General features: G+C 59.0%; 2 protein-coding genes across 2 annotated transcripts in view; one reads left to right on the forward strand and one right to left on the reverse strand.

The window, feature by feature from the left end:
• The window catches only part of RASAL1 (RAS protein activator like 1), a 28,967-nt gene extending 24,469 nt beyond the window's left edge, over positions 1-4,498 (forward strand). The window contains exons 16-21 of the mRNA XM_029921621.1: positions 8-13; positions 1,046-1,183; positions 1,263-1,398; positions 2,179-2,299; positions 3,130-3,206; positions 3,451-4,498. Of these exons, the coding sequence (XP_029777481.1) occupies positions 8-13; positions 1,046-1,183; positions 1,263-1,398; positions 2,179-2,299; positions 3,130-3,206; positions 3,451-3,590 (618 nt within the window). The 3' untranslated portion in view covers positions 3,591-4,498. The remainder of the gene's footprint in view (positions 1-7; positions 14-1,045; positions 1,184-1,262; positions 1,399-2,178; positions 2,300-3,129; positions 3,207-3,450) is intronic.
• A 618-nt stretch (positions 4,499-5,116) lies between these two features.
• Positions 5,117-21,420, reverse strand: part of DTX1 (deltex E3 ubiquitin ligase 1) — a 33,805-nt gene continuing 17,501 nt past the window's right edge. Inside the window, exons 4-11 of the mRNA XM_029921622.1 lie at positions 21,348-21,415; positions 8,949-9,010; positions 8,444-8,605; positions 8,128-8,189; positions 7,513-7,671; positions 7,263-7,424; positions 7,075-7,164; positions 5,117-6,365 (exon numbers count right to left, since the gene is read on the reverse strand). Coding sequence (XP_029777482.1) covers positions 6,141-6,365; positions 7,075-7,164; positions 7,263-7,424; positions 7,513-7,671; positions 8,128-8,189; positions 8,444-8,605; positions 8,949-9,010; positions 21,348-21,415 — 990 coding nt within the window. The 3' untranslated portion in view covers positions 5,117-6,140. The remainder of the gene's footprint in view (positions 6,366-7,074; positions 7,165-7,262; positions 7,425-7,512; positions 7,672-8,127; positions 8,190-8,443; positions 8,606-8,948; positions 9,011-21,347; positions 21,416-21,420) is intronic.

Here is a 21,420-nt window from a genome sequence, read left to right on the forward strand (position 1 = left end):
TCCTGAGTGGCAGGTGGGGCCCCGCCCACAGCGGAGGGATTTCCCAAGGCGGCCGCCTCTTTGCATGCGGTGGGGGGGGGGGACACTGAGGCCCAGGAAAGGGGCAACGGCTTAGCAAGTCCAAGCTCTCAGGCCAGGCTCTGCCCACACCCCTGGGCCAGCGTGGGCACAGGGCAGGCACAGCCTACGCCTACTCCCCATCGGACATCCGTCAGCATGCGCACTGGTGGCGGCCCCGGCACACCTTCCCGGATGCGGACACGCGTGGGACGCAGACAATGCTTAACCGCCCTGAGACTTCCCCACCCGGGTCGGTGCCCCTGTGCCATCCCACCCCCGTAAAACTGGGTCTGCTCGCTCAGAGGCACGTGCCTGGCTGCGTAGGCGCGCACGCGCAGACCTTTATTCACTCAGTCATTCATCAAACATTTACTGAGCGCCGACTGTATACCACGCAGCGTTCCAGGCCCTGGACACACAGCAGTAAACAAGGCATAACATCCCTGTTCTTGTGGGGTTGCCACTCACACCCAGCGCCAACTCAAGCTCGGACTGGGATTTACGCATTTCTGAGTACGCACGCCCATAAATAATGGCGAACTCTGGGCCTTATTATTTCTACTTTGTCAGCAAAGCATAGATTCTGGAGTTCAGGTGCCTGGTTTCCAATTCTGGCGCCGCCCCTCGGGAGGGTCAAAGGCCCTCGTCCGCGCAGAGGCTCAGCCTCACGCGTGTGTGGAAGTTGATGGACGCGGAGTGCTTGGAGGCACGCCCGGGTGGCATGTCGGTCGCTCTGATGTTTGGTGACGACGAGGGGAACTGGTGCCCGGAGAGGGTGTGGGTTACCTACAGAGTGATGGGGCAGGGCTGGGTGGTGGTGGGGACTCCCGGCACACGACAGGGGACGTGCGCCCAGATCACAGATCTGCAGGCGTGAGCGTCCCACCCCGGGGACAATCCCTGAGGCACGCCCACAAAGGAAGGCTGTCCCCGGGCCCCCGGCCCCCCCCCCGGCGCACCCTGCAGCGACAGTCCTGTCTCCCAGATGCGCTCCTCCATCCCGGTGTCGCACATCCGCGCCGTGGAGCGCGTGGACGAGGGCGCCTTCCAGCTGCCGCACGTGATGCAGGTGATAGCGCGGGACGCTGCGGGCGCCCTGCACACCATGTACCTCCAGGGCAAGGTGAGGGCCCGCAGGGATGGGGGCGAAGGGCGTCCCTTGGGTCCCACCCCAGCCCTGACCGCCCCCCGCCTCCCTGCAGAATGTGAACGAGCTCAACCAGTGGCTGTCGGCCCTGCGCAAGGCCAGCGCCCCCAACCCGGACAAGCTGGCCACCTGCCATCCGGGGACCTTCCGCAGCTCGCGCTGGACCTGCTGCCTCCAGGCGGAGCGCTCAGGTGAGGGGGCGGGGCGGACCCAGGTCCCGCCCTCCCTGGCTGTCAATCAGCGCGTGCCCCGCCTCCGCCTGGGCTTGCGGGGCCACCCCGGGCAAGTAACTTGAGCTCTGGGTGCCTCCCTCTCTTCAAGCCGGAAATGGGGTTGACAGCAGTGTCTGCCTCCTAGGCTTGTTGTGCGGGTTAAGTGTTCCAAGCACTCAGAACACGCACTAACACCTCGTGTGCATTACGTGTGAGGTATTTTTTCAAGCACCTTCTATGAGCCAAGCTTCTAGTGGTACACGGACATCAGGCTTGCTCTTGATGAAGACCAGTGAATAACCAGACAAGTGTACTACACGCTTATAAGTACCAAGATGAGGCTTTTGAGACTCCAGAGAGTGCCTCTGACCCAGCCGCAGGGTAGGAGATCAAGGAGGGCTTCCTGGAGGAGGTGCTGTTGCGACAGGACCTGAGAAGAGTAGGCGTTAAGCAGTGAGGTTGGAGACTGGGTTGGGGTAAGGACGTGTGGGCAGGCCGAAGCGCCTGAGCAAAGGCCTGGAGGTGGCGCCAGGAGGGGCAGAAGGGTGGAAAAGCGTCTGTGTGGCTGGAGCCCGGACTTCGGGAGGAGGCTGGAGGGAGGGGAGGCGACTGCTCTGCTGAGCTGGGGGCAGGCAGAAGGAAGTAGCGGGTGGGAAGAGTGATTTTAGACCCAGAAGGGTCTGGGCTTGGTGACCCTCTGCCCTGGGGGCTTCTGGAGGGGCGACGGGAGGCGGTACTGATGGCGCCCTGTCCCCTCAGCTGCTGGCTGCAGCCGCACGCACTCGGCCGTCACCCTTGGGGACTGGAGTGACCCGCTGGATCCCGACGCTGAGATCCAGATGGTGTATCGGCAGCTGCTCCTGGGGCGGGACCAGCTCAGGTGGGAGCCCCCCACCCCCATCCCACTTCCTCTGGCTGTGACCAGCCAGGCCGGCGCCCCCACCCCCCATCTCGGTGATCTCCCAGGTTCATTTATTCATTCTTCCCCGGCTGTCAGCTGACTTCCGGCGTGGGGCACGCAGGCTGCAGGCTGGGACCGGGAGGCATCCTCGGGCGGGTCCCAGTGCAGAAGTGGATCTGGATCTTTTACTCCTGGGGGCTCCTGAGACACGGACACAGACCTTGGATGTGCCCCCTTTTCCTTCCTGGTTGGCTTCACCATCATTCAGTGACAGAGACTCCTTATGGAGCAGGTTCTGAGCTGGCCTGCCCAGGGTTCAAATTCTGAGCTAGCCACTTACTGGCTCTGTGATCCTGAGCACGTTGCTTACCTTCTCTGTACTGTTTCTTCATCTGGAAAATAGGGATAATCATAGCAGTGTCCCTGTAGACTTGTCCTGAGGGTCAGATGAGCTAATACAGTGGAAGCATTTTGTAGATGCCCGGTCGCAGTTGGCTTTCAATAAATAGTAACAGTAATTATGCTGTGCAACCTGAGGCGAGTACTTTACCTCTCTGTGTCTCAGTGGATTGTATAATGGGGCCAGCAGTAAGTACCTGCGTCAGATACATGTGTTGTGATCGTTAAGTGAGTGAATACACGAGAAGGGCTCATGATAGTGCCTGGGACACTGTATTTGCTGTGACGGTGATGGTGGCAGGGGTGGAGGTGACCACCGGGGATCGGTAATTCCAGCCGAGGAGCTTTGGGGTAGAGAACGAGATTAGGGATCCGGGACCAACCTTGTCTTCCTCTCTTTCAACTTCCAGGATGAAATTCCAGGCAGAGTGTAACAGGGATACGAGTCCCGAGGCGGATGCAAGGAGGGCCTCCAGGGCCAAGGAAGGTAAGGGGTTAAGGGGCTTCTCCCTTGGCCACCTCCCAAGACTTGTCAAGCATACCCTTATTTCCTCCCCCCGCCCCGACTCTCCCGTTCCCAGTCCACCAGCAGGTGCAGGGAGTAGGGGGGTGGAGTGTGCAGGCTTTGGGGGGCCCAAGGCCAGTGTGGAGCCTGAGAAAGCAATGGAGTCTGGGTCCCGGGAGCCTGCCCTGGCCTGGCTGAGCCCCTTGGCCCCTTGTCTCCCGCTTAGGGGCCTGTCCGGAAGCCCGGGGCCGGCAGAGGGAAGCAGCTGGCCGCCTGCTGGAGGTGCTGGCCGATCTGGACAGAGCCCACGAGGAGCTCCAACAGCAGGAGCAGCAGAAGGCGGCCCTGGGCCCCCTTGGGCACTGAGGCGATGCCAGAGCCAGCCCAGAAGGACAAGGAAGGAGCCATCAGGCCCTTCTCGGGGGCCCCCCCCCCCAGCCCCCTTCGGCTGTCCTGTACCTCGTTGATGCTGTGGCCTGGAGGCATCTGGAGATCTAGTCTCTGCCTGAAGTCGGGAACCCCAGGCAGGAAGTCCTCGGGCAGGGGTCTGGCCTGGGACTGAATGAGCCCCGGCCTCTGGGAGTGGGTAGGTCTCCACCAGACCAGACTGGCCTTGACTCACACCGACAAGGCCAGCCTGGCCCTGAGCGGCTGGATCCAGCCGTACATGAATCCCTGAGGTCCACGCGGCCTTGTTGCCCCGGACAGGCACTAAAGAGGCTCAGCCCCTCCTGCTTTCACGTCTGCCAATCTGTGTAACCTCACTGATCCCCCTGAGCTCTGCCTTGGCCGGGAGTCCTAACCACAAGCTTCCAGAATCGTGTTCCCTCAGGAATACAGAGGCTCGGAGCCCGGTGTGCCCCACTCAGTCCCTCGGAGCCTGGGGCGCCCTGGGCTAGGCTCTTGTCCCCATTTTGAGCCTCCGTTCCTGCTGTATAAAATGAGGGAGTGTCTAGATGTGTGGTTGTCAGACCGGGTGCCACGGAGCTGGCTTGGGAGCCAGGGAGCGTTTCTTAGACTGTGGTCCAAAGCTCACCCCCTCGGTTGTCTGCCAGAGATGCAGACTCCTGGACCCCACCCAGATCTACTGAATAAGAGTCTGAGGGAGTGTGGGGGCAGGGGGTGGGATTTTTAACGTTTCCCAGGTGATGTGGATGAACAGAAGATTTGAAGATCACAGGGCTGGGAGATTTTGTGTATTAGGGTTTGAAGTGAGATTTTGAGAATGAATCACAGAGGGTAAGATGAGAACCCCCAACTGGCAAAACTGGAAAGGCCTCCAAAGACTCATTTCTGGCTTTGTGTGACTAGAGTGTGGGACAGAAACGAAAGCGAATCTGGGATAACGGGGGCCAGGAAAGATGCAGCGCTATCCCGAGAGTGGCCAGCAGGGGTCGCCTGGAGCCGCGGCATCCACCCCAGTCACCCAGCGTCCTAGGATGTTGCAGAAGCTGATAGGAAGCTTGTTGCAGATCCTGGGATCTGTGTCTAGACCGAACCGGGCCCTCCTTCCTTAGGGCAGGAGCTGGGGCTCGAGGAGCTGATCACGATGTCTCCCAGCAGCTCCACGTTTCCCCCGAGGCTCTCAGCCCCCCAGCCCAGTCCCCCATTCCTAGTATTGTACCAGGGAGCTGCTGTGTGCCTTGCCTTGGGCACGTTCAGCCCTGTCCTTTTGGGTACCCTCTGCCTCTGCCACCTTCACACCCCCTGCTTAGCCGGGGACAAGAGAATTAGGGAGACCCTCCAACTACAGCTGTCCAGGACTGAGACAGAGGCAATGGTCCTGGGGTCATCATTTTGTTGCAAGCTCCTGGGGGTGGGAGGGGGTGGGCATAGGCCCCCAGGAACAGAGCCACCCACCCAAGACCCCGTCTCGGCAGGAAAAAACTGAGTGAGGAGGAGAAAGACCATTTATTTCTCCACCCACAGTGGGACTGGTAGGTTTTCAAAAGAGCAATCGCTGGCGTCCCTTTAAATCTTGGCTGACTTCCACCGTGGCAGCCAATCAACAGAGGCGGAGCTGGTGAGTTGCCTGGGCAACAGGCCCCTGGTTGGCCAAGACCATCAGCCACCCCACTGCCCACTCCCAGGGAAAGGGAAATGGACTCTTTGCGGTCCGGTCCGCTTTTTTAGCCCTGTGGGCCTAAGCTCGGCCTCGTCCAGCCTTTGGATCTCGGCATTGGGAGCGATTTGGTGGAGAGGACAGGATGGGGAGGAAAGAACAGTGCCTTTATCTGGGACAGACATAAGGCCTGGCGATAGGAAGGGAGAAGAAGGAGGTCAGAGTCCCAGAAGGATGAAGAGACACAAGCACAAAACAAGATCCCTCTAGTCACCCCCTCTCTGGCCTGCCCTTTTGCAAAAATGCTGACTGGCCTGGGGCACCTACCCCAGGGGCTCACAAGCGCCCATCAGTGGGTAGCAAAGGGGGCAGCCCTTTCCCTGGGGAGCCCGAGCAGGCCCCCTGGGGCTTGACCTGAATCCTGCCTGCAGACAAGCCTACACAGATGAGCTAGAGACACGGATGGGAGTTCACAAGGAGTGTCACAGGGGTGTTCTGTCTCTTCCCCCCCAGCCCGGGGGTAAGTAGAGGCACGTGGGTGTGCGTGCGCGCGTCCAGTAGGACACGTGTGTTTGCGTGAGGGGGAGGGGCTGTCTTTTCAGCAGGGAGGTTGCTGCAGCTCTGGTGTTCTCTCTGCCACCCTCTCAGGGAGCTGCAAGTCGGGCGGCCGGCCTGCCATCCTCCTCCCATCATTCCAACCGCCACCAGCCAGATCCCTAGGAGGCTTCTGGCTCCTTCTGCGGGCTCCTCCCCAGCCCTGAACCTGGGCCACCAGGACACACCTGGTGTGGCGGAGGGAGGCAAGTGCCGGACCGGGGGCAAAGCAGGAAGGAAAGTGGGCAGCTCCAGGGGCCTCAGGCCTTGGCTGCGGCCTCGGACACGCCCTGGGCTGTGAGCTCGGCCAGCACGTTGTCTAGATAGCTCGCGTCTGGGTAGCCGTGGCCTGTGAGGTTGGATCCAAACTCGGTCTTGTGGTGGATCTCGTTCCACACCACGGTGTCCGACTCGCCTGTGGTGTTGGACGTGCCGATGGTGAAGATGAGTCTCCGGTCCCAGGCGGTTATGAGCAGCCTCAGAACCTGGCGGTCAGGCACCGGGACAGGAGTGGGGAGGTGAGCGGAGGGTGCAGGCAGCCCCGCCCTTGTGGCTGGAGCCCCTCCCGCCAGCCCTGCCTCCTGCCCTGGCCAAGCTGTGGCCCCTCTTGGCACCTTCTCCGCCCCGCAGCAGTCCTGCTGGCTGCCCAGCTTGGCCACCTCCTTTGCTAGATGGATCCCCCCCCCCCGCCCCTGCCCCAGCCCCAGTAAGAGTTCTTTCCAGGCTGTCTGCCTGTGTCATCTGGGCCTCCAGTTGAAGGCCCTCGGCTGTGTTTGGTTTACTAAATAGCCATTTTGTGACTTCTTTGGCAAACTTCAAAAGCCTGGAGATTTCACAAAAAAAATCAGAATTTCTTGCTTCTCTTGAAAAGCAACAAGTGAGCAGACAATCCGTAGTGCGTATGGTGAAGAGCCTGGGCCGCTTGGGTTGGAATCCGGGCTCTACCACCTACTAGCTGTGTGATCCTGGGCAAGTGACTTGCCCTCTCTGAGGCCTAGTTTCTTTATCTGTAAAATGGGGTCAAGACCTTGACCTCATCAAGCTGGAAGTGAGACAAGGTGTATGAAGCGACCTTGCAGGGCTGGACACGCACTAGGAGGCAATGGGCAATGTTGGTGCGGGAGGAAACAGAGATCGGGGATGAGGGGGGGTTCCCGGGCTGCTCCCACATCCCTGCAACCTCACAGCACCCACCTTCCGGCCCTTCTCATTGTTGGGCAGATAGCAGTGCCGTGGGAAGCCTCTTGCGGTGAACTTCTTGCCTGGGTTGGGATGCTCAGGGCCCTGTGGGGGGTGGGGACAGCAGGGGCTTGAGCCACGGACAGGTGTGGGGCACCTCTGCAGGGTTCAGAGGAGTTGGGGCGGAGGCTCGGGGTCCTCACCTGGATGCCTGTGGGGATGTCATAGACAATGCGGATGGTCTGGGTGTCAGCGAAGCCGGGCAGCGAGTGGGGGATGAGGTGGAACTCCATCTTCCCAGGCGGCTGAGTGCCAGTCTTCTCTCCGTAGATGGCCTTGCATGTGGGGCACTGCAGGCTGCCGTCCTGGGGCAGGGGAGGCGGCGGTGAGGAGCCCGGGCGCCCTGGCCCCGCCCCCCTGCCGTCGCCCCGCCCACTGTTCCTGCGCGCCCACCTTGTTGCCATTGGAGTACATGGCCACGAGGCACAGCAGGTGGTACATGTGGCCGCAGCGGCCCAGGCGGCCCACGAGCTCGGGTCGCACGCCCTTGTGCCGAAGCACGCCCTCATAGCCGGATGCCGTGACCAGCCGCTCCATGCAGATGGTGCAATCCTGATGGAGGGGGCGCGGAGGGGAGACTGACGGCCGGCCAGGGCAGGGCACGCCCAGGTCAGCGCTGCCCCTTGGCGGGAGCCAGGCCCCCAGGCCCCCAAAGGTGGCACCCATTTGTCAGACGGAGAGAACACCCCCATGCACTGCAGACACACGGCAGAGGAAGAGATGGCCCCCCACGCCCCTCTCCAGGGGGACTGAAGCAGAACTTGGAACACTGGTGGAAGATGTGCGTGAAAGATACGAAAGCCATCAACCATCCCAAGATCGATAAATGTGATTCTATTAAACCTAAGCGTTCTGTGAAAAAGGGAAAAAGCAAACCCGCAGCTGGGGGGAGAGCCTGTGACACAGGAGAGCACGGGCGGAGGCGGAAGGCCAGGCGCTGGCCCCTCGGTCTCCGGAGGCGAGGAGGTCGCCCTCGGCCCAGGCCGGCACCCTCCGGTGGGGACTCACCTCGTCGGGCGGGTTCTTCACCTTCTGCATGTACCTTCGAACCACATCCTCGGGGTTCTTACCTGCAAGGACACAGCGGGGCGGGCTTGAGGGTGCAGAGCCTCCCCCACCCCCAGGCCTTGGCTCAGGACCCGGTCAGGGGCCAGGGCGGGGTTGGCAGGAGTCACATGCCGGTGGTTGATGTAATCAGAGTTGGTGTCGGAGGGGGTCAGGGCAAAGGGAGCTGAGATCGGGAGACTGAGGTGGGGTTCTGAGTCCTGAGGGGTCAGGGTCCAGGGTCGACCTAGTGGGGTCAGTGTGGGCGCGGAAGGCGTACTCTTCTTGAGGTGCTTCTTCTTGGTCTTGCGGCACACCCCGGGCACCCCGGGCACGGGCTTCACTTCGCTCTTGCTCACGGGCGGCGGGTGCAGGATGGGCTTGGGGGCCCGCGTCAGGCACACGGGCAGGCCGGCGGCACACAGCAGGATCCCGGTCATGCCTGGAGACGCGGAGGGGGTGCGGTCAGGGGGCGGGGCGCTCTCCCGGTCCCGCCCCCAGTCCGCCCGTCATTGGGCGGACGCTCGAGGCCTTTCCCCTGACCCCGCCCACTTGCTCCGGCCCCCGAACCTGCGGGTCCTCAGGTGGGTGGGCGGGGTGGCCCTGGCCCCACCCCAGGAGGCAGTCGAGCGCAGTGCCTCCTGCGGGCCCCGCCCACCCAGGTCAGGCGCCAAGGTAGGGGGTGTTTGCCCTGGGCCCCGCCCTCGAGATCGTCAAGGGGCGGAGTCCCAGGGCGGACAGGTGGGGCTGCCTCCTCGTGGGCCCCGCCCTTCCACCCCTCTCACCTGCCAGAGCCGGGTGGACCGGCCCGGTACCATTCAGGTTCTTCACCGGGAGCGCGGGGACCCTTAGGGAAGAAAAGAAGCGGCAGCTGGACTTCAGACCCCCACACCAGAAACTCAGACGACTCTGGTTTGACTTCCGGCTCCTGGACGTACTTGAACTTCTTTGTCCTTTAGAATGATCACCACGGACATAGACATCCTTCTATTATGGGGTGGGGTGTAATTAGGACCTCTGCCTTGGTTATAATGGAATGGACCCCTAGACGTAATACTGACTCTTCTCTGCTCCCTTGTGAGAGCTTGGGCTGGAACGGCTTCCTTCCACTGGCCACGATGCCTTAAACCCAACTATTAGTGATGTAGCCATTCCAGCATTTCTCCAAGTTTCCTTTATGGAGCACTAGTCCCTGTAAAAGGTTCTGGGAAAGAAGGATTCAAGGTTCCGATAAGTTACAAAACACTTCACAGTCTCTTTGGAAATTCACAACATATATGAGCATCTGAAAGGCTCTGATAAGTCCTGCGTAAGGAAGTATGATTCGCAATGATAAATCCAGGTTTTCCAAAGACATTTTACACGGAACACTTTTTTCCTTTCTCCAAGATCTACTGATGACAGTTCCTGTAACTAAGGCATTATCCCCTCCTCAGATGAAGAGGGCCTAAGAAAACAGAGCCTGCTTTCCCTCTTTGCCTTCCCATACCAAAGGGCTCTGGCTTTTGAAATCAGCCAGAGCTGCTCTCATATCTCAGCTTAATAAGCACTATCTGGGTGACACACAGCCCATCAGGCACCTCTTGTAAGCCTGTTTCCCATCTAAAGTGGCGCCTTCCTTGTGTTTGCCCTGAGGAGTCAATGAAATTCTGCCTGTCAAGGGTCCAGCACCTAATAACGACTCTAATGGCATTAACCATCACCGTTGCCTGTCGATGTGTAGCCCTGACTGAAGAGCTCCGTCTCTCTGCACCTCGGTCACTAAGCCACTGTGTATCTTCCCTTCGCCTTGTTGAGGAAATCATGCAACGATTGCATTGACGAGCTGGGGTGAGTCACTCAACCTCTGTGACCCTTGGTTTCCTTATCTGTAAAATGGGTATGATTATACCTCACCCACAGGGCCGTTGGGAGGGCTAAGGAGAAGATCCGCCCGAGTCTTCAGGACGTCGGTGCTCGGATGCGGAGGTGAACTACCGTCTTGCTGTTGACGCCATGAGACGCTGGGTGCATGAGTGTTTTCATGGCTGGGGAAGCCAGAGGGGCCTGGGGCTGTGTGTGTGCCAGGAAGGGATGGGGACAGTGACAGCTGGGAAGTTGCTGCGATCACCCGTGTGCCTGCACACAGCCCCGGGAACAAGTGCTGTATTTCCTTGCATGCATACACTTGGGAAGCGCACTGCGCACACACGGACACACAGACATGTACACACAGAACACGAGGACACTGCACGGGACACCTTCCCGGGTCACACACACACACGGACACACACACAGACCACTCCGGACCCGTGCACACACGCCCTGCAGACACACAAGCACACATACCCACATGCTAGGGAACACATGCATGCACACACGTACCCCGAGCCGCACGCCTCGCGCATGTACCCGGATCCAGACATGCGCACAGACTTCCGCGTGGAGAACCCCATGCAAACCCATGCACGCACTTCGGGGAACCGGACACGCGCCTGGAGATGCGCACGCGCACACGCTGTGGAGGCATATTCAGGGCGAGGAGAGGCCTGCCCACCCACCACCCACTGCGTACGTGCGGGGACACGTGCGGCCTTGCGGGTTCGCACCACATGTGGGATGCGCACGGACACCCTATGACCCGCACCCACATACACCGATGCAGACGCTTGGCTGGGGGCGGGAGGGGGGTGGCGCACTTCGCACACGTGCACACACACAGCCTCTCCGCTCCGCAGGCTCAGCAACTCGGGTTTGATCTGGGTCCACTGGAGCCCTGGAAGGGGGTCAGAGTTTCTGGAGCAGACATCAGGGTCACTGAACACTTCAGTGACCCGAAGCCACTGAATGCCACTCCTGCATTGGGTGCTACTGGTGGGCAAGTATCATGGAACCCAGTGCTTGGTCAGTTGAGGTGTGTGTGTGGAAAGGTGCTGTGCCTCAGTTTCCCCATCTGTAATGGGGCTAAAGCCTTGCGAGGGTCCAGTGAGTTAAAACATGCAAAGCTCATAGTTTGGTGCAGGGCCGTGGTTGGAGGATTTTTCCTTCTAGTAGCCTGCTGGGACCCAAGAGATGGAGCAGAGTCTCTGTCTGACCCTCGTGGGGCCTGTCATAATCCTCCAGGACCTTCCTGGGGGGTATCACCTAATCTTACGCCCCCCCATACTCTTCCAGGAAAGCAAAGAGGTGTGAACCTCCAGCTTCTCTCCCCTGCCGTGTCCTTCAAAAGAGTTCTAGTGTAGACGCACTGTTTAGGTGTCTTCCCCACCTCCTTCCTTCCCTTCCATCTCATGAAAAAGACCCCAAAACAAAACCCTTTTCTCCAGGGCTAGCGGTCAAACGGGCAAGAACAACATGTAGTGTGCATACCACTAGTCTTATCGCCTCCCTGCGGCAGACATCACTAATCCATCCCCACACTCTCAAGCTGCGCAGAATCCTCCGCGCAGCCTCTACCGATCAGTGAGGAGTTTGCTAGGGCTATCTCGTGCCCAGCGTCTGGTCCAGCTCATGGCCCTGGTCTCACTGAGTCTTTGGCCTGGGACTTAGGCAGGGGAACGCCTCAGAAAGGGGAGGTTTTAAAATCTCAGCTGCCCCACAATTCCTGGCACCCCTTAAACAAAACCACAGAGCTCAATTTACAAAAAATTCGTCTTGTTCCCGGGAAGAAGGTTGAGTCGGGTGTGATAGTGGGGGCTGGTTTTTTGTGTTTTTTTTACTCATCAAGAGCTGAGGAAGAGTCTCAAGGCAGCCCCCAGCCTCCTCGATCCGCAGGCCCCCTGAGAGAACCCAGGGGAGCAGGGTTCCCACGATGCCCGAGCGTGGGAGCACCCGGGGCCTCCTTTTGATGTGGGATGCACCATTTCCTCCGAGTCAGCGAGAACATCCTTCTGCCCTGGACAAGAGTCTGCTGCCCGCAGGCCTCCCGGAAGGGGGGTCGGCCCACACTCGGGGCTCCACCCTCTTGGGGCCCAGCCTGGCAGGGGGGTAGGAGGAAGCCGGCCCGCCCCCTTGAGATCTGCTGGGACCAGAAGCCAGGCCTGGCCACTCGAGCGGGGAGAAGGGTCGCGCTGCCACGCTGGCTTCCCGCCATCTGTCCCAAGTCTGCCTCAAGGCTTGTTCCTCCTCTGTCCTTCCACCCTGTACGGCCCCTACCTCGCTCAGAGTGGAATCCGGCCTCCTAACCCTGTGTGAGAGAGCCACTATGGAACCCTTTGCCCTGTGCCCACCCTCACCCATTCTACCCCAGCCTCCCTGGTCTCCCTGCTGTTTCTCAAACGTGCCAGGAGGATTCCCACCACAGGACCTTTGCACTTGCTGATCTCTCTCCCCTAGAATGCTCTTCCCTGGATAGCCTCATGCCTTGACCCCTCCCTTTCCACACAGGTTTCTGTTCAGAGGTCACCTTACCAGAGACCTTCCCTACCGCCATGCTCCAGAGCAACCTCTGTCTTGGCCATTACCTTATTGACAGGCTGATTGTCTTAGCGCCAACCGTGACCTGACTTCGACCCTAGTACACAGCACACGGCAGATGTTCGATAGACGCCTGGGCACGAAGGAATTTTGTGAGGACGCTCTGTGCAGATGACTCGTGTGCACAAGCTCAGGCGCATTCTCCCCGTGTGAGCCTGGAAGCACGCGTCCCCGACAAACGCCCTCTGTGGCCATCAGTCCCTGGGGCTCTGCCAGCGCTCCCTTTAGAGCGAGCGTGCTCCGCCGCATCCTGCACCACAGCCCATGCGAACTGCGAGATTCCCAGAAGTGCTCCGTGTCCCGCTCGCGGGCGGAGGCTCCGTGGCCAGGTTTTGGGGAGCCCAGGCATTGCACGGGAGCCGCCTTCATGGATGTGCCACAGACGGACAGACGGGTGTGTGGGGGGTGTTCTCCATGGTCAAGAACTCCAGGTACTCACTACGTGCCCGGCGTCGCTGCCACGCTTCACTCCCTCATCTAATCGTCCCCCAAAGTCTGTGACATTCCCATCTAGAGAGAGGGAAACTGAGGCACGAGAGGTGAAGTAACTTGCCAGGATCCCAGCCCAGACCATCAGACTCCAGGGTCTGTGCTCTTAGCCACGCTACACTAACCCAAGCTCTCTCCTTAGGGGCCTAAGCAGGAGGCTCTTCTGAGAAAAAACAACACGAAACAAAACCAGAATTCGTCTGAGATAAAAGGGATGGGGTTTGGCTTTCCTTCTTGCCAAGAAAGGGCAAACAGGCTTCACATCCGTGCTGGCTGGATGGCGATGTTCAAGGCAGGATGAGATCATGCGACATTTTCCTGGCTGCTCAGACGGTTCCTCACACCGTTCCCTGTGCTTTCCTGCGCGGGCACCTCTGCCACGCTGTTCCCCCTGCCTGTCCAGGCTGCCCACTCCCAACCCACATCTGTCCTCTGAAGCCAGGTCCAGAGGCCACTGTCTTCATGAGGCTTTTTCTGATCTACCTCAAGTGGATTCCTATTTACCCCTTCTTTTGATTCCTAAGAGACCATGGATAATGTTTATCTATATATTTTTTTAAGGATACAGACCTTTTCTATCTAGCTTTCTAGCTGTGTGGGTCCACTCCTATCTCCTCCGCCAGACTGTGAGCGTCTAGAAATGGGTCTGAACCAGCCCTGTGACCCTGGGATGGCGGACGGAGCTCTGTGCACAGGGGTTCTCAGGAAGCACTGAATAGAGGAAGAAATTGGTCTACTAGTTCAGTGGCCCGTTGAGAAGTAGGCTCGGTGCCCTTAGAAACAGCAGTTCTAATACCAAACGTGCCCCCAGAGACAAGGGTGAGGCAGGGATGGCAACACCTCGGTGTGTGCTGATCCTGCCACTTCTGCACCCCGGCAGGCATCACCAATCAATCCCAGCACTCCTTCCACCACGCCAAAATGCAACTTCAGACTCCTCCTCAGTGGTGCTCCAGGAAGGCGTCAGTTACCATTCAAGTGGAAACGGTGCACAGGATGAAATCTGTTTTGTCGTTTGTTCCGGGAATAATGGGACTGAGGCCAAGAGAGGGGAAGTGACTTCACTAAGGTCACCCAGCTGGTAAGTGGTGCACCCGGCACCAGTTCCTGGAGTTTCTGAGTCAGCGGCCAGGGCTGAGCCCACCGGGCTGACCTGCGGGGCCATCTCTGCCCTCCAGGTGGGCTGCGGTTCTTGATCTGGGCTGGCTGCGGCCCAGGGAGGCCACATCAGCTGCACACATGGACCCGTCTGTCCCAGGAATAAAGGGGCTCAGGACCCCAGGGAGGCAGGAAACCACATGGACATGCCCTTTAGCACAGCACAGCTGAGTTTCCATTGCTCTGCCCACATCTGGATCCCTGTCCCCCCCCCGCCCCGACCCACCCCCATGCCCCGGGCAGGCCCCAGACATGTCACATTCTCTGATGATGGTTTCCAGGCCCCATGATCAGCCTCAGGTGGCCTTAGGACACCTGGCACTTACCCTGTGGTCCCCTGGGGGACCTTGAGAGGCTCCAGCCTCAGTCATTTGGGTCCAAGTGGGTGGGGAGGGGGCAGAAGTGAGAGTGCCGTGTTATGGGAAAGGGAAGCTGAGCAGCGCCTGGGGAGCGCCTGCGTTCCTTGGGCCTGTGCCCCTCACCTGCCCCCATCCAGCGCTCGCTCCACCTGCGCCCGACCCCCTGACCCTGACAGTCCTGGGCCCAGCCATGTCCCCACTCCCACCCCCTCTGCATGGCTTGCAGTTGGAGGACATCATAATGAGCTCCGGGGGCCCCATAGGCCCAGCAAAACCCACAGGCCAGCAACGGCTGCTGTCTGGAGGCCTTGGTCACTTCCTCTTTCTGCCTGGACAAGGCTCTGAGCTTCTGTGGGCCTCAGTTTCCCCTCCGTCAAACAGCACCCCTCATCTCTGCCCCTGTCCACTCCTAGGGGATAGATGGTGCAAAAGTCCCCTAGAGAGACTTGCGACAGGTGGCTGCCACTAAGGGCCAGATTTATCCAGGGGCCTGGGGGCTCGGCATCGCCCTCCTCCCACCCGCTGGACTCCCTCAGGCCCCCAGAGCAGTGCTCCGCCAGGGGAACCCAGGCAGGGGGAGGGCAGGGCTGGCGGTTCCCACGGCCTGGGGCAGCCGCTTGCAGACAGGAGTGTGTGGTTTGGCCTCCCAGGGAGCCAGGCAGGAAGTGCTTCAGGTCTGGGGCTTGGGGTGTCTGGTCTGACCTTGTGGTGAGGCGCCCGGCAGGGAGGGGAGACTGCGCACCAGTGAGGCCAGGAAAAGGGGGAGGGTGGGCAGGCTAGAGGCCCAACGGGGACACACGGGGACACGGGGAGGGTGAGACTTTTCATGTTGTACCTTTCAGTACTTTGGTGTTTTTGAAGCACTGAAATGTAATAGCTATTAAAGAACTGGAGAACAAAGTACAGATTCTTTAAAATAAAAACAGGGGCGCCTGGATGGCTCAGGAAGCATCCGACATCGGCGCAGGTCGTGATCTCAGTCTGTGAGTTCGAGCCCTGCGTCTTCGGGCTCTGGGTTCTGTGCCGACAGCTCGGAGCCTGGTGCCTGCTTCCGATTCTGTGTCTCCCCCTCTCTCTGCCCCTCACCCGCTTGCACTCTGTCTCTCTCTCTCATGGCACCTGCATGGGCCCCGCCTGTAGCATTTTCCCAATACCTAGAGGGAGCCTGTTATAACAAAGTCACACCAGTCTCCTTCCAACTGCTCACCCTGCTGGCTTCCATTTCACACAGAATCAAAGCAGAAGTCCCCCCACAGCTTCAGGGCCCTGTAGGTAGGGCCTCATTTCGTCTCTCACCCTCCGCAGCATCTCTGGCCACAGTGACCTCCTCAAACATATGGGGCCTGCTCCTGCCTCAGGGCCTTTGCACAAGCTGCTTCTCGGTCTGGAATGCTCTTCCCCCAGTTCTCTGCGTGGCTAGCTTTTTAAAACATTTTTTTTAATCTCCTTTAGTCTTTGCTCAAATGTTTCATTCTCAGTGACGCCTCTTCTGACCTCTTTATTTAAAATTATATCCCTCTCCTCCATGCTTATGTGCCTTCTGCTTTTTATTTTTCCTCTGCCTGAAGCAGTTACTCTCTCTGGACCATATTCTAGAACTTATTTACTTAGTTTATTGTTTGCCTCTCCCTAGACTGTGGTTCCAGGAGGGTAGGGATTATTTGCTTTGTTCACTGTTGCATCCCCAGGGCCACCAACAATGCCTGGCACACAGTAGTTGTTCAATACCTATGGGTCAATTCATTAAAAAACAGATGAACATAGGCTATAAGGAAGGTAAAAAGAACTGGAAAATGGTGACAGGTAAAAACATGACAGGTAAAGGGTTAATCTGCGTAATGCAGAAGGAGTGCGTGCAAATCAATAAGGAAGCAGTAAATAGCCCAAGAGGAGGATAAGCAAAGGGAATAAACAAGTTATTGGCAAAAGAAGGAGCCTCTGGTGGCCGGAAAACAGGGAGAGATTCTCAGGCTTGCTAAGAACTAGAGGCATGAAAATGCCCCTCAGGCGGCATCTCTGCGCCCCTGCTCAGGTCGCCACGGTGTGCAGGTGTGACGGGGATGCAGGGGAGCAGCACGCCTTCCCACCGCTAGCAGGTGGCATGGATGGTGCACACTTGAAAACGCAGGCATAGGGCGCCTGGGTGGCTCAGTCGATAAAGCGTCCGGCTTCGGCTCAGGTCATGATCTCATGGTTCGTGGGTTCAAGCCCCATGTCGGGCTCTGTGCTGACAGCTCAGAGCCTGGAGCCTGCTTCGGATTCTGTGTCTCCCTCTCTCTCTGACCCTACCCTGCTCATGCTGTCTCTCTCTATCTCTCAAAAAAAAAAAAAAGATAATAAAAAAAAAAGAAAAGAAAACGCAGGCACTTAGAGATCTGGCCTCAGGCTGGACGGCCGCCTGTGTTGCCAGCCCATTTCATAGGTGCAGAAACTGAGGACCCGAGGGGTCAATGAGCCGCCCTGGGGTCACACAGGGAGAGAAGATGCCAAGCCAGGCCCATCTGCTCCCCTGGGCTCCCTGACACGCTATGGAATCAGGGCCGGGTCTCTGGGACCCTGGCAGGAGCTCTGCAGTGGACAGGAAGGGAGGGGTAGGGCACCCCAATACCCTGGCCAATCGGGGATTTTGCATCACGGTCCTGACTGGAGGACCTGGAGCGAGAGCCAGCCTTTCGGAGCCTCGTTTCCTCCCACGAACAAAGGGGGAAATCGGGCTTGCCACGTTGGGCTTCTGTGGACATCGAGAGAGGCGATGCGTGTAAAAACCGAGAAACGAAGCGTGGGACAAGGCGAGGGCTCGGTAAATGGAAACAGGCCCGCAGCTGTCCCCTCTCCCCCCTCCAGCACGTGGGCTGGAAACTCTGAGTCGGCCCCACAGCTGTGTTCCAAAGTGCTGGACGCTGCCCTTCCCCACCCCTGTGTGTCCCCCAGGCCCAGGCTGCCAGCTGGCTCCCCGCCCCGTCACAGGGGCAGTGGAAAAATACCCAGACCAGAGGGAAACTGGCCGCGCTGGCTGTGTGACCTTGGGCAAGTCAGTGCCCCTCTCTGGGCCTCTTGCTGTGTCCCCCACCTAGGGCCGTGACGCAGATGGGAAATTATCACAAAGGGTGGGCAACCTTAAAACTCTGCATGCCACGGGCCATCCTGAGCCAGCACACATGAGTGGTGGTGCTTTAGCTCCATTTGGCAGATGGGGAAACTGAGGCTAGAGAGAGGAAGCCAGGCCTCAAAGGTCACCTGACTGGGAAAGGACTAGACTCTGGGTCGGTTTCCATCCTGAGGGACAGAAGGAGGTGCAGAGAAGGGAGAGAGAAGGAACAACAGACAGACAGATGGACACAGAGACACAGGGAGCCACAGAGACCCTGTTGTCAGTTGAATTGTGTCCTCCTGGAACGTCTCCGTTGAAGTCCTTACCCTCAGTCCCTTAGACACTTTGGAGATGAGGTCCTTGGATAAGGGACAGGAATGAGGTCTAATGACATCATGGCGGAGCCTAGCCAATGACTGGTGTCCTCACAAAGAGGAAACCGGACACATAAACATGGAGGCAGAGAGACTGTGCGGAGAGCTCTGGGGTGTGAGAACCAGGGCAGGGCTTGGGGGGCTGGAGGCCAGACTCCTCGGAGACCCCCATCTCTCTCCCCTCATCGGCTATGCCTGGGCCTCACTTGCCCCAGCAACGGAAGCCTCAGCCTGGAGGACCCGGGTCTGCTACCCCCACCCCCTACTCACACGCCCCCCACTCCCAGGCAGACTCCACTGGGAGCCAGAGTATTTTGGGCTGGGGATCCTCGGAGAGGAGGGTTGGGGGCCTTGACACAGGCTCATCTGGCTGAGCAAGGTCCGTGTGGTCGGGAAGGGGTGAGAAAGGCCTTGACGGTCGGCACCCTGCCTTTCACAGCCAATGTCTGTTCTCAGAGGGTAACAAACAGTTCTCGGGAGGAGGAGAAGGGGCAGCAGTACAGACTCGGAGGGCATGTGGCTGGGGAGAACGGAGGCTGTGTTTAATGATCAGCACAGCACCCCAGGGAGAAATCCTTCCCCCCACAGCCCTCTTGAGCTGAAGCACACTCTATAGCTCCCCACTGTGGGTGGCACCAAGCCCAGGCTCCCCTAAAGCCCCCACACTGGCTCTGTACCCCCCACTTGGCAAAAATTTTCAGCCCCTAATGTTTCAGCAGGAACCCCCATCCTCGTACGGCCCAGCACCTGCTGGACTCACCCCTTTGCACCTGCAAGGCTGCTGCCCGAGATGTCCTGCTCCTTCTGACCCGAACCTCACACCTCCACCCTTCCCTGCCTGTGCCCTGTTCTCCAAGCCCCGCTGAAATTGCATGTGCTGTTCCCTCTACCTGGAACAGCCTTTCTTGGATCTGGCTACCTCCTCAGGGGGGCCATCTCGGGCCACCCCGTTCCCTTGCCACCATATGCCACCCCGCCCCGCTGTGTCCCCAGCGCTCCCCTCTCTCTCCAGCGACCGTGTTCATTTACTCATTTGCTTGCTCTATGCCCGTCTCCCCACCAGTCTGGGCCCCAGGTGTCTTGCTCAGTTCTGTGAACACACACCCTCGGTACATATTTGGAGAATTAATATTGAGCAATAAAAGCTGAGTAATTCCCAGCCTGCTCTGAAACCGTGGATTGAATGAGTTTCAGCCGTGACTAGGGCGTTCATTTCACCTGGAAACCCACTGAACACGTGTGGGAGAGTTGCACAAGGCTCCTGGAACAGTGCTTACGGTCACTGTGTAGGACACACGCCAGTATTTTCTTTTCTATTCTGTTCTGTTCTATTCTTTTCTGTTCTCTTCTGTTCTGTTCTACTCTACTCAACTCTATTCCATTCCACTCCATGCCATTCCATTGCAAGAAAATTCTGGTTACAACCTTTTGATTTCATAACCACTAGTGGGTTGTAACAATACAGCCCCCAAGAGAAGGTTCTCAGATTCTTGCTGCAGAAGTCCCCGAACTCTCCTCGCCCTGCCCTCCCTTCTCACAACAGAGCCAGCCTGCTAGCTACAACGCGTCCCAGGACCGCTCCAGTCTCTTGCCCCCAAATGCATGAGTCCCTCCTGCAGCGCCAGGACTTCTTGACCTCCGTGGGGCTCCTCTCTGTGGGCACTGGGCCTGCCTGAGGCCGGGGCTACACAGGGTGCACCTCCGCTGGTCCCCACGGCTCACGCCCTCCCCGCAGAGGAGTGACCCGAGGAAAGGGCACAGGGAAGGGCGAGGAGGCAGTGCTGCGGGCCCCCTGAAGAATCAGGATGGATTCTCTGCTCGTCACCCTGGTGGCGGCTCCCTGGCCCCCGCACCGACCCTCTCCCCGGATGACCGGAGTCCTAACTGCCCTTGCCACGCTACTGCGATGAGGAGACGTTCAGGTACACGGTGTCCCCACACAGTGGAGATCCTGTCCCCATTTGCCAGATGACAAGGCCGGGTCTTGACCAAAGGGAAGGGCACGCCCCAGACCTCGTGGCTGAGAGGGGACCTGACCTTAAGCAGTCACCTTAAAAAGGGACAGAAGGCGGACAAGGCAGCCACCTTTTCGGGGCTCTTCCCTTCTCCAGGCCTCAGTTTCCCTTGGTGAAGAAGGAAGCCCGCACACGGTGACCCCAGAGGTTGTATCCAGAGCTGACCTTTGCCAATCTTCCCTGGGCCGTGCCACAGTGATCTAAGCAGAGCTGGCATGCGGTGCCCACCCTCCTATGGGCACCACGACCCACCCCCCACCTGGCCTTTCCCCTTCCGGTCTGTCTTAAGGTCAAGGTCTCTGCTCTTCCTTCTCATTCCCACTGTCTCAGGCTGAGACTGAGGGAGATGGGACTCAGGGCAGGCAGGTGACAGCCCCCTGGGTCTGGGGGCCTGGGACGCCTTCACCGAAGATTTCCATATTTGGAATGGCGGTGGGGGGTTCCTTTCCTCCATGAAATCCTGTTGGGAAAGCCAATTCACAGGAGACTCCAAAAAGAGCTGCTCTGGCTAAAGCAAGAGCAGAGCGGCTGGCTCTTTTGAGCCTGATTGCCTGTATCCCCCACCGGCTGCCGCCACCACCCCAGGTCACCTGGGACTCTGGAGCGGCTGAAAACCCCATTAGCCCGAAGTCACGGTGACATTTCAGGTGCGGCCTATAGGGGATACATTCTGAGCAACTGGCTAGTGCTTGCTGCGGCCTCCACCCCAGAAGGCCGAGTCCCGGGGAGGGGCTGAAACCCTCTAAAAACTCCCAGAGCACACCACACAGACTCTGCATCCCAATCCCTGCTCTCCGGCCGGGGGGCTGTCAGAAGCTAGCATACCTCTCCCGGCCTCGGCCTCCCCAGCTGCGGAATGGGCACGATGAACTGTCCAGGGTAACGAAAAACGCGGGGAAGACACGTTAGCAAGCATTGCACGTGGAACACACACCGTTATTGCTGCCGTAGCCCCACGGCTGCGAACTGTGCGATCTCGGGGGTAGCTATGGGCCCTCCCCGCACGTCAGCTTCCTCGTCGGTGGGGACAGTGGGGACGAGGCCGGCACCTACCAGGGAAGCAGCGTCCCCGAGAGGGGAGGTGAACCAGCGGCAACGCGCTAAGGTGCTTTAGTTACTGCTTGGCACAGAGCGACTATTTACCAGATGCTAGGGATTGCTTACGACCGTGACTGTTAGAATTAGTGGGATTCTGCGCCCCCGGCCCCGGAGGACAGCCACCCGCGCCCGGGGCCCGTCTTACCCGGGCGGGATGGAGGCGCGTGCGCTCACGCCGGTGGCGCGCTGCGGCCCGGGCCGGTTGAGGTTGTTCTGCC

This window comes from Suricata suricatta, chromosome 14 (genome assembly GCF_006229205.1).
Source record: "Suricata suricatta isolate VVHF042 chromosome 14, meerkat_22Aug2017_6uvM2_HiC, whole genome shotgun sequence".
Taxonomy (NCBI): domain Eukaryota; kingdom Metazoa; phylum Chordata; class Mammalia; order Carnivora; family Herpestidae; genus Suricata; species Suricata suricatta.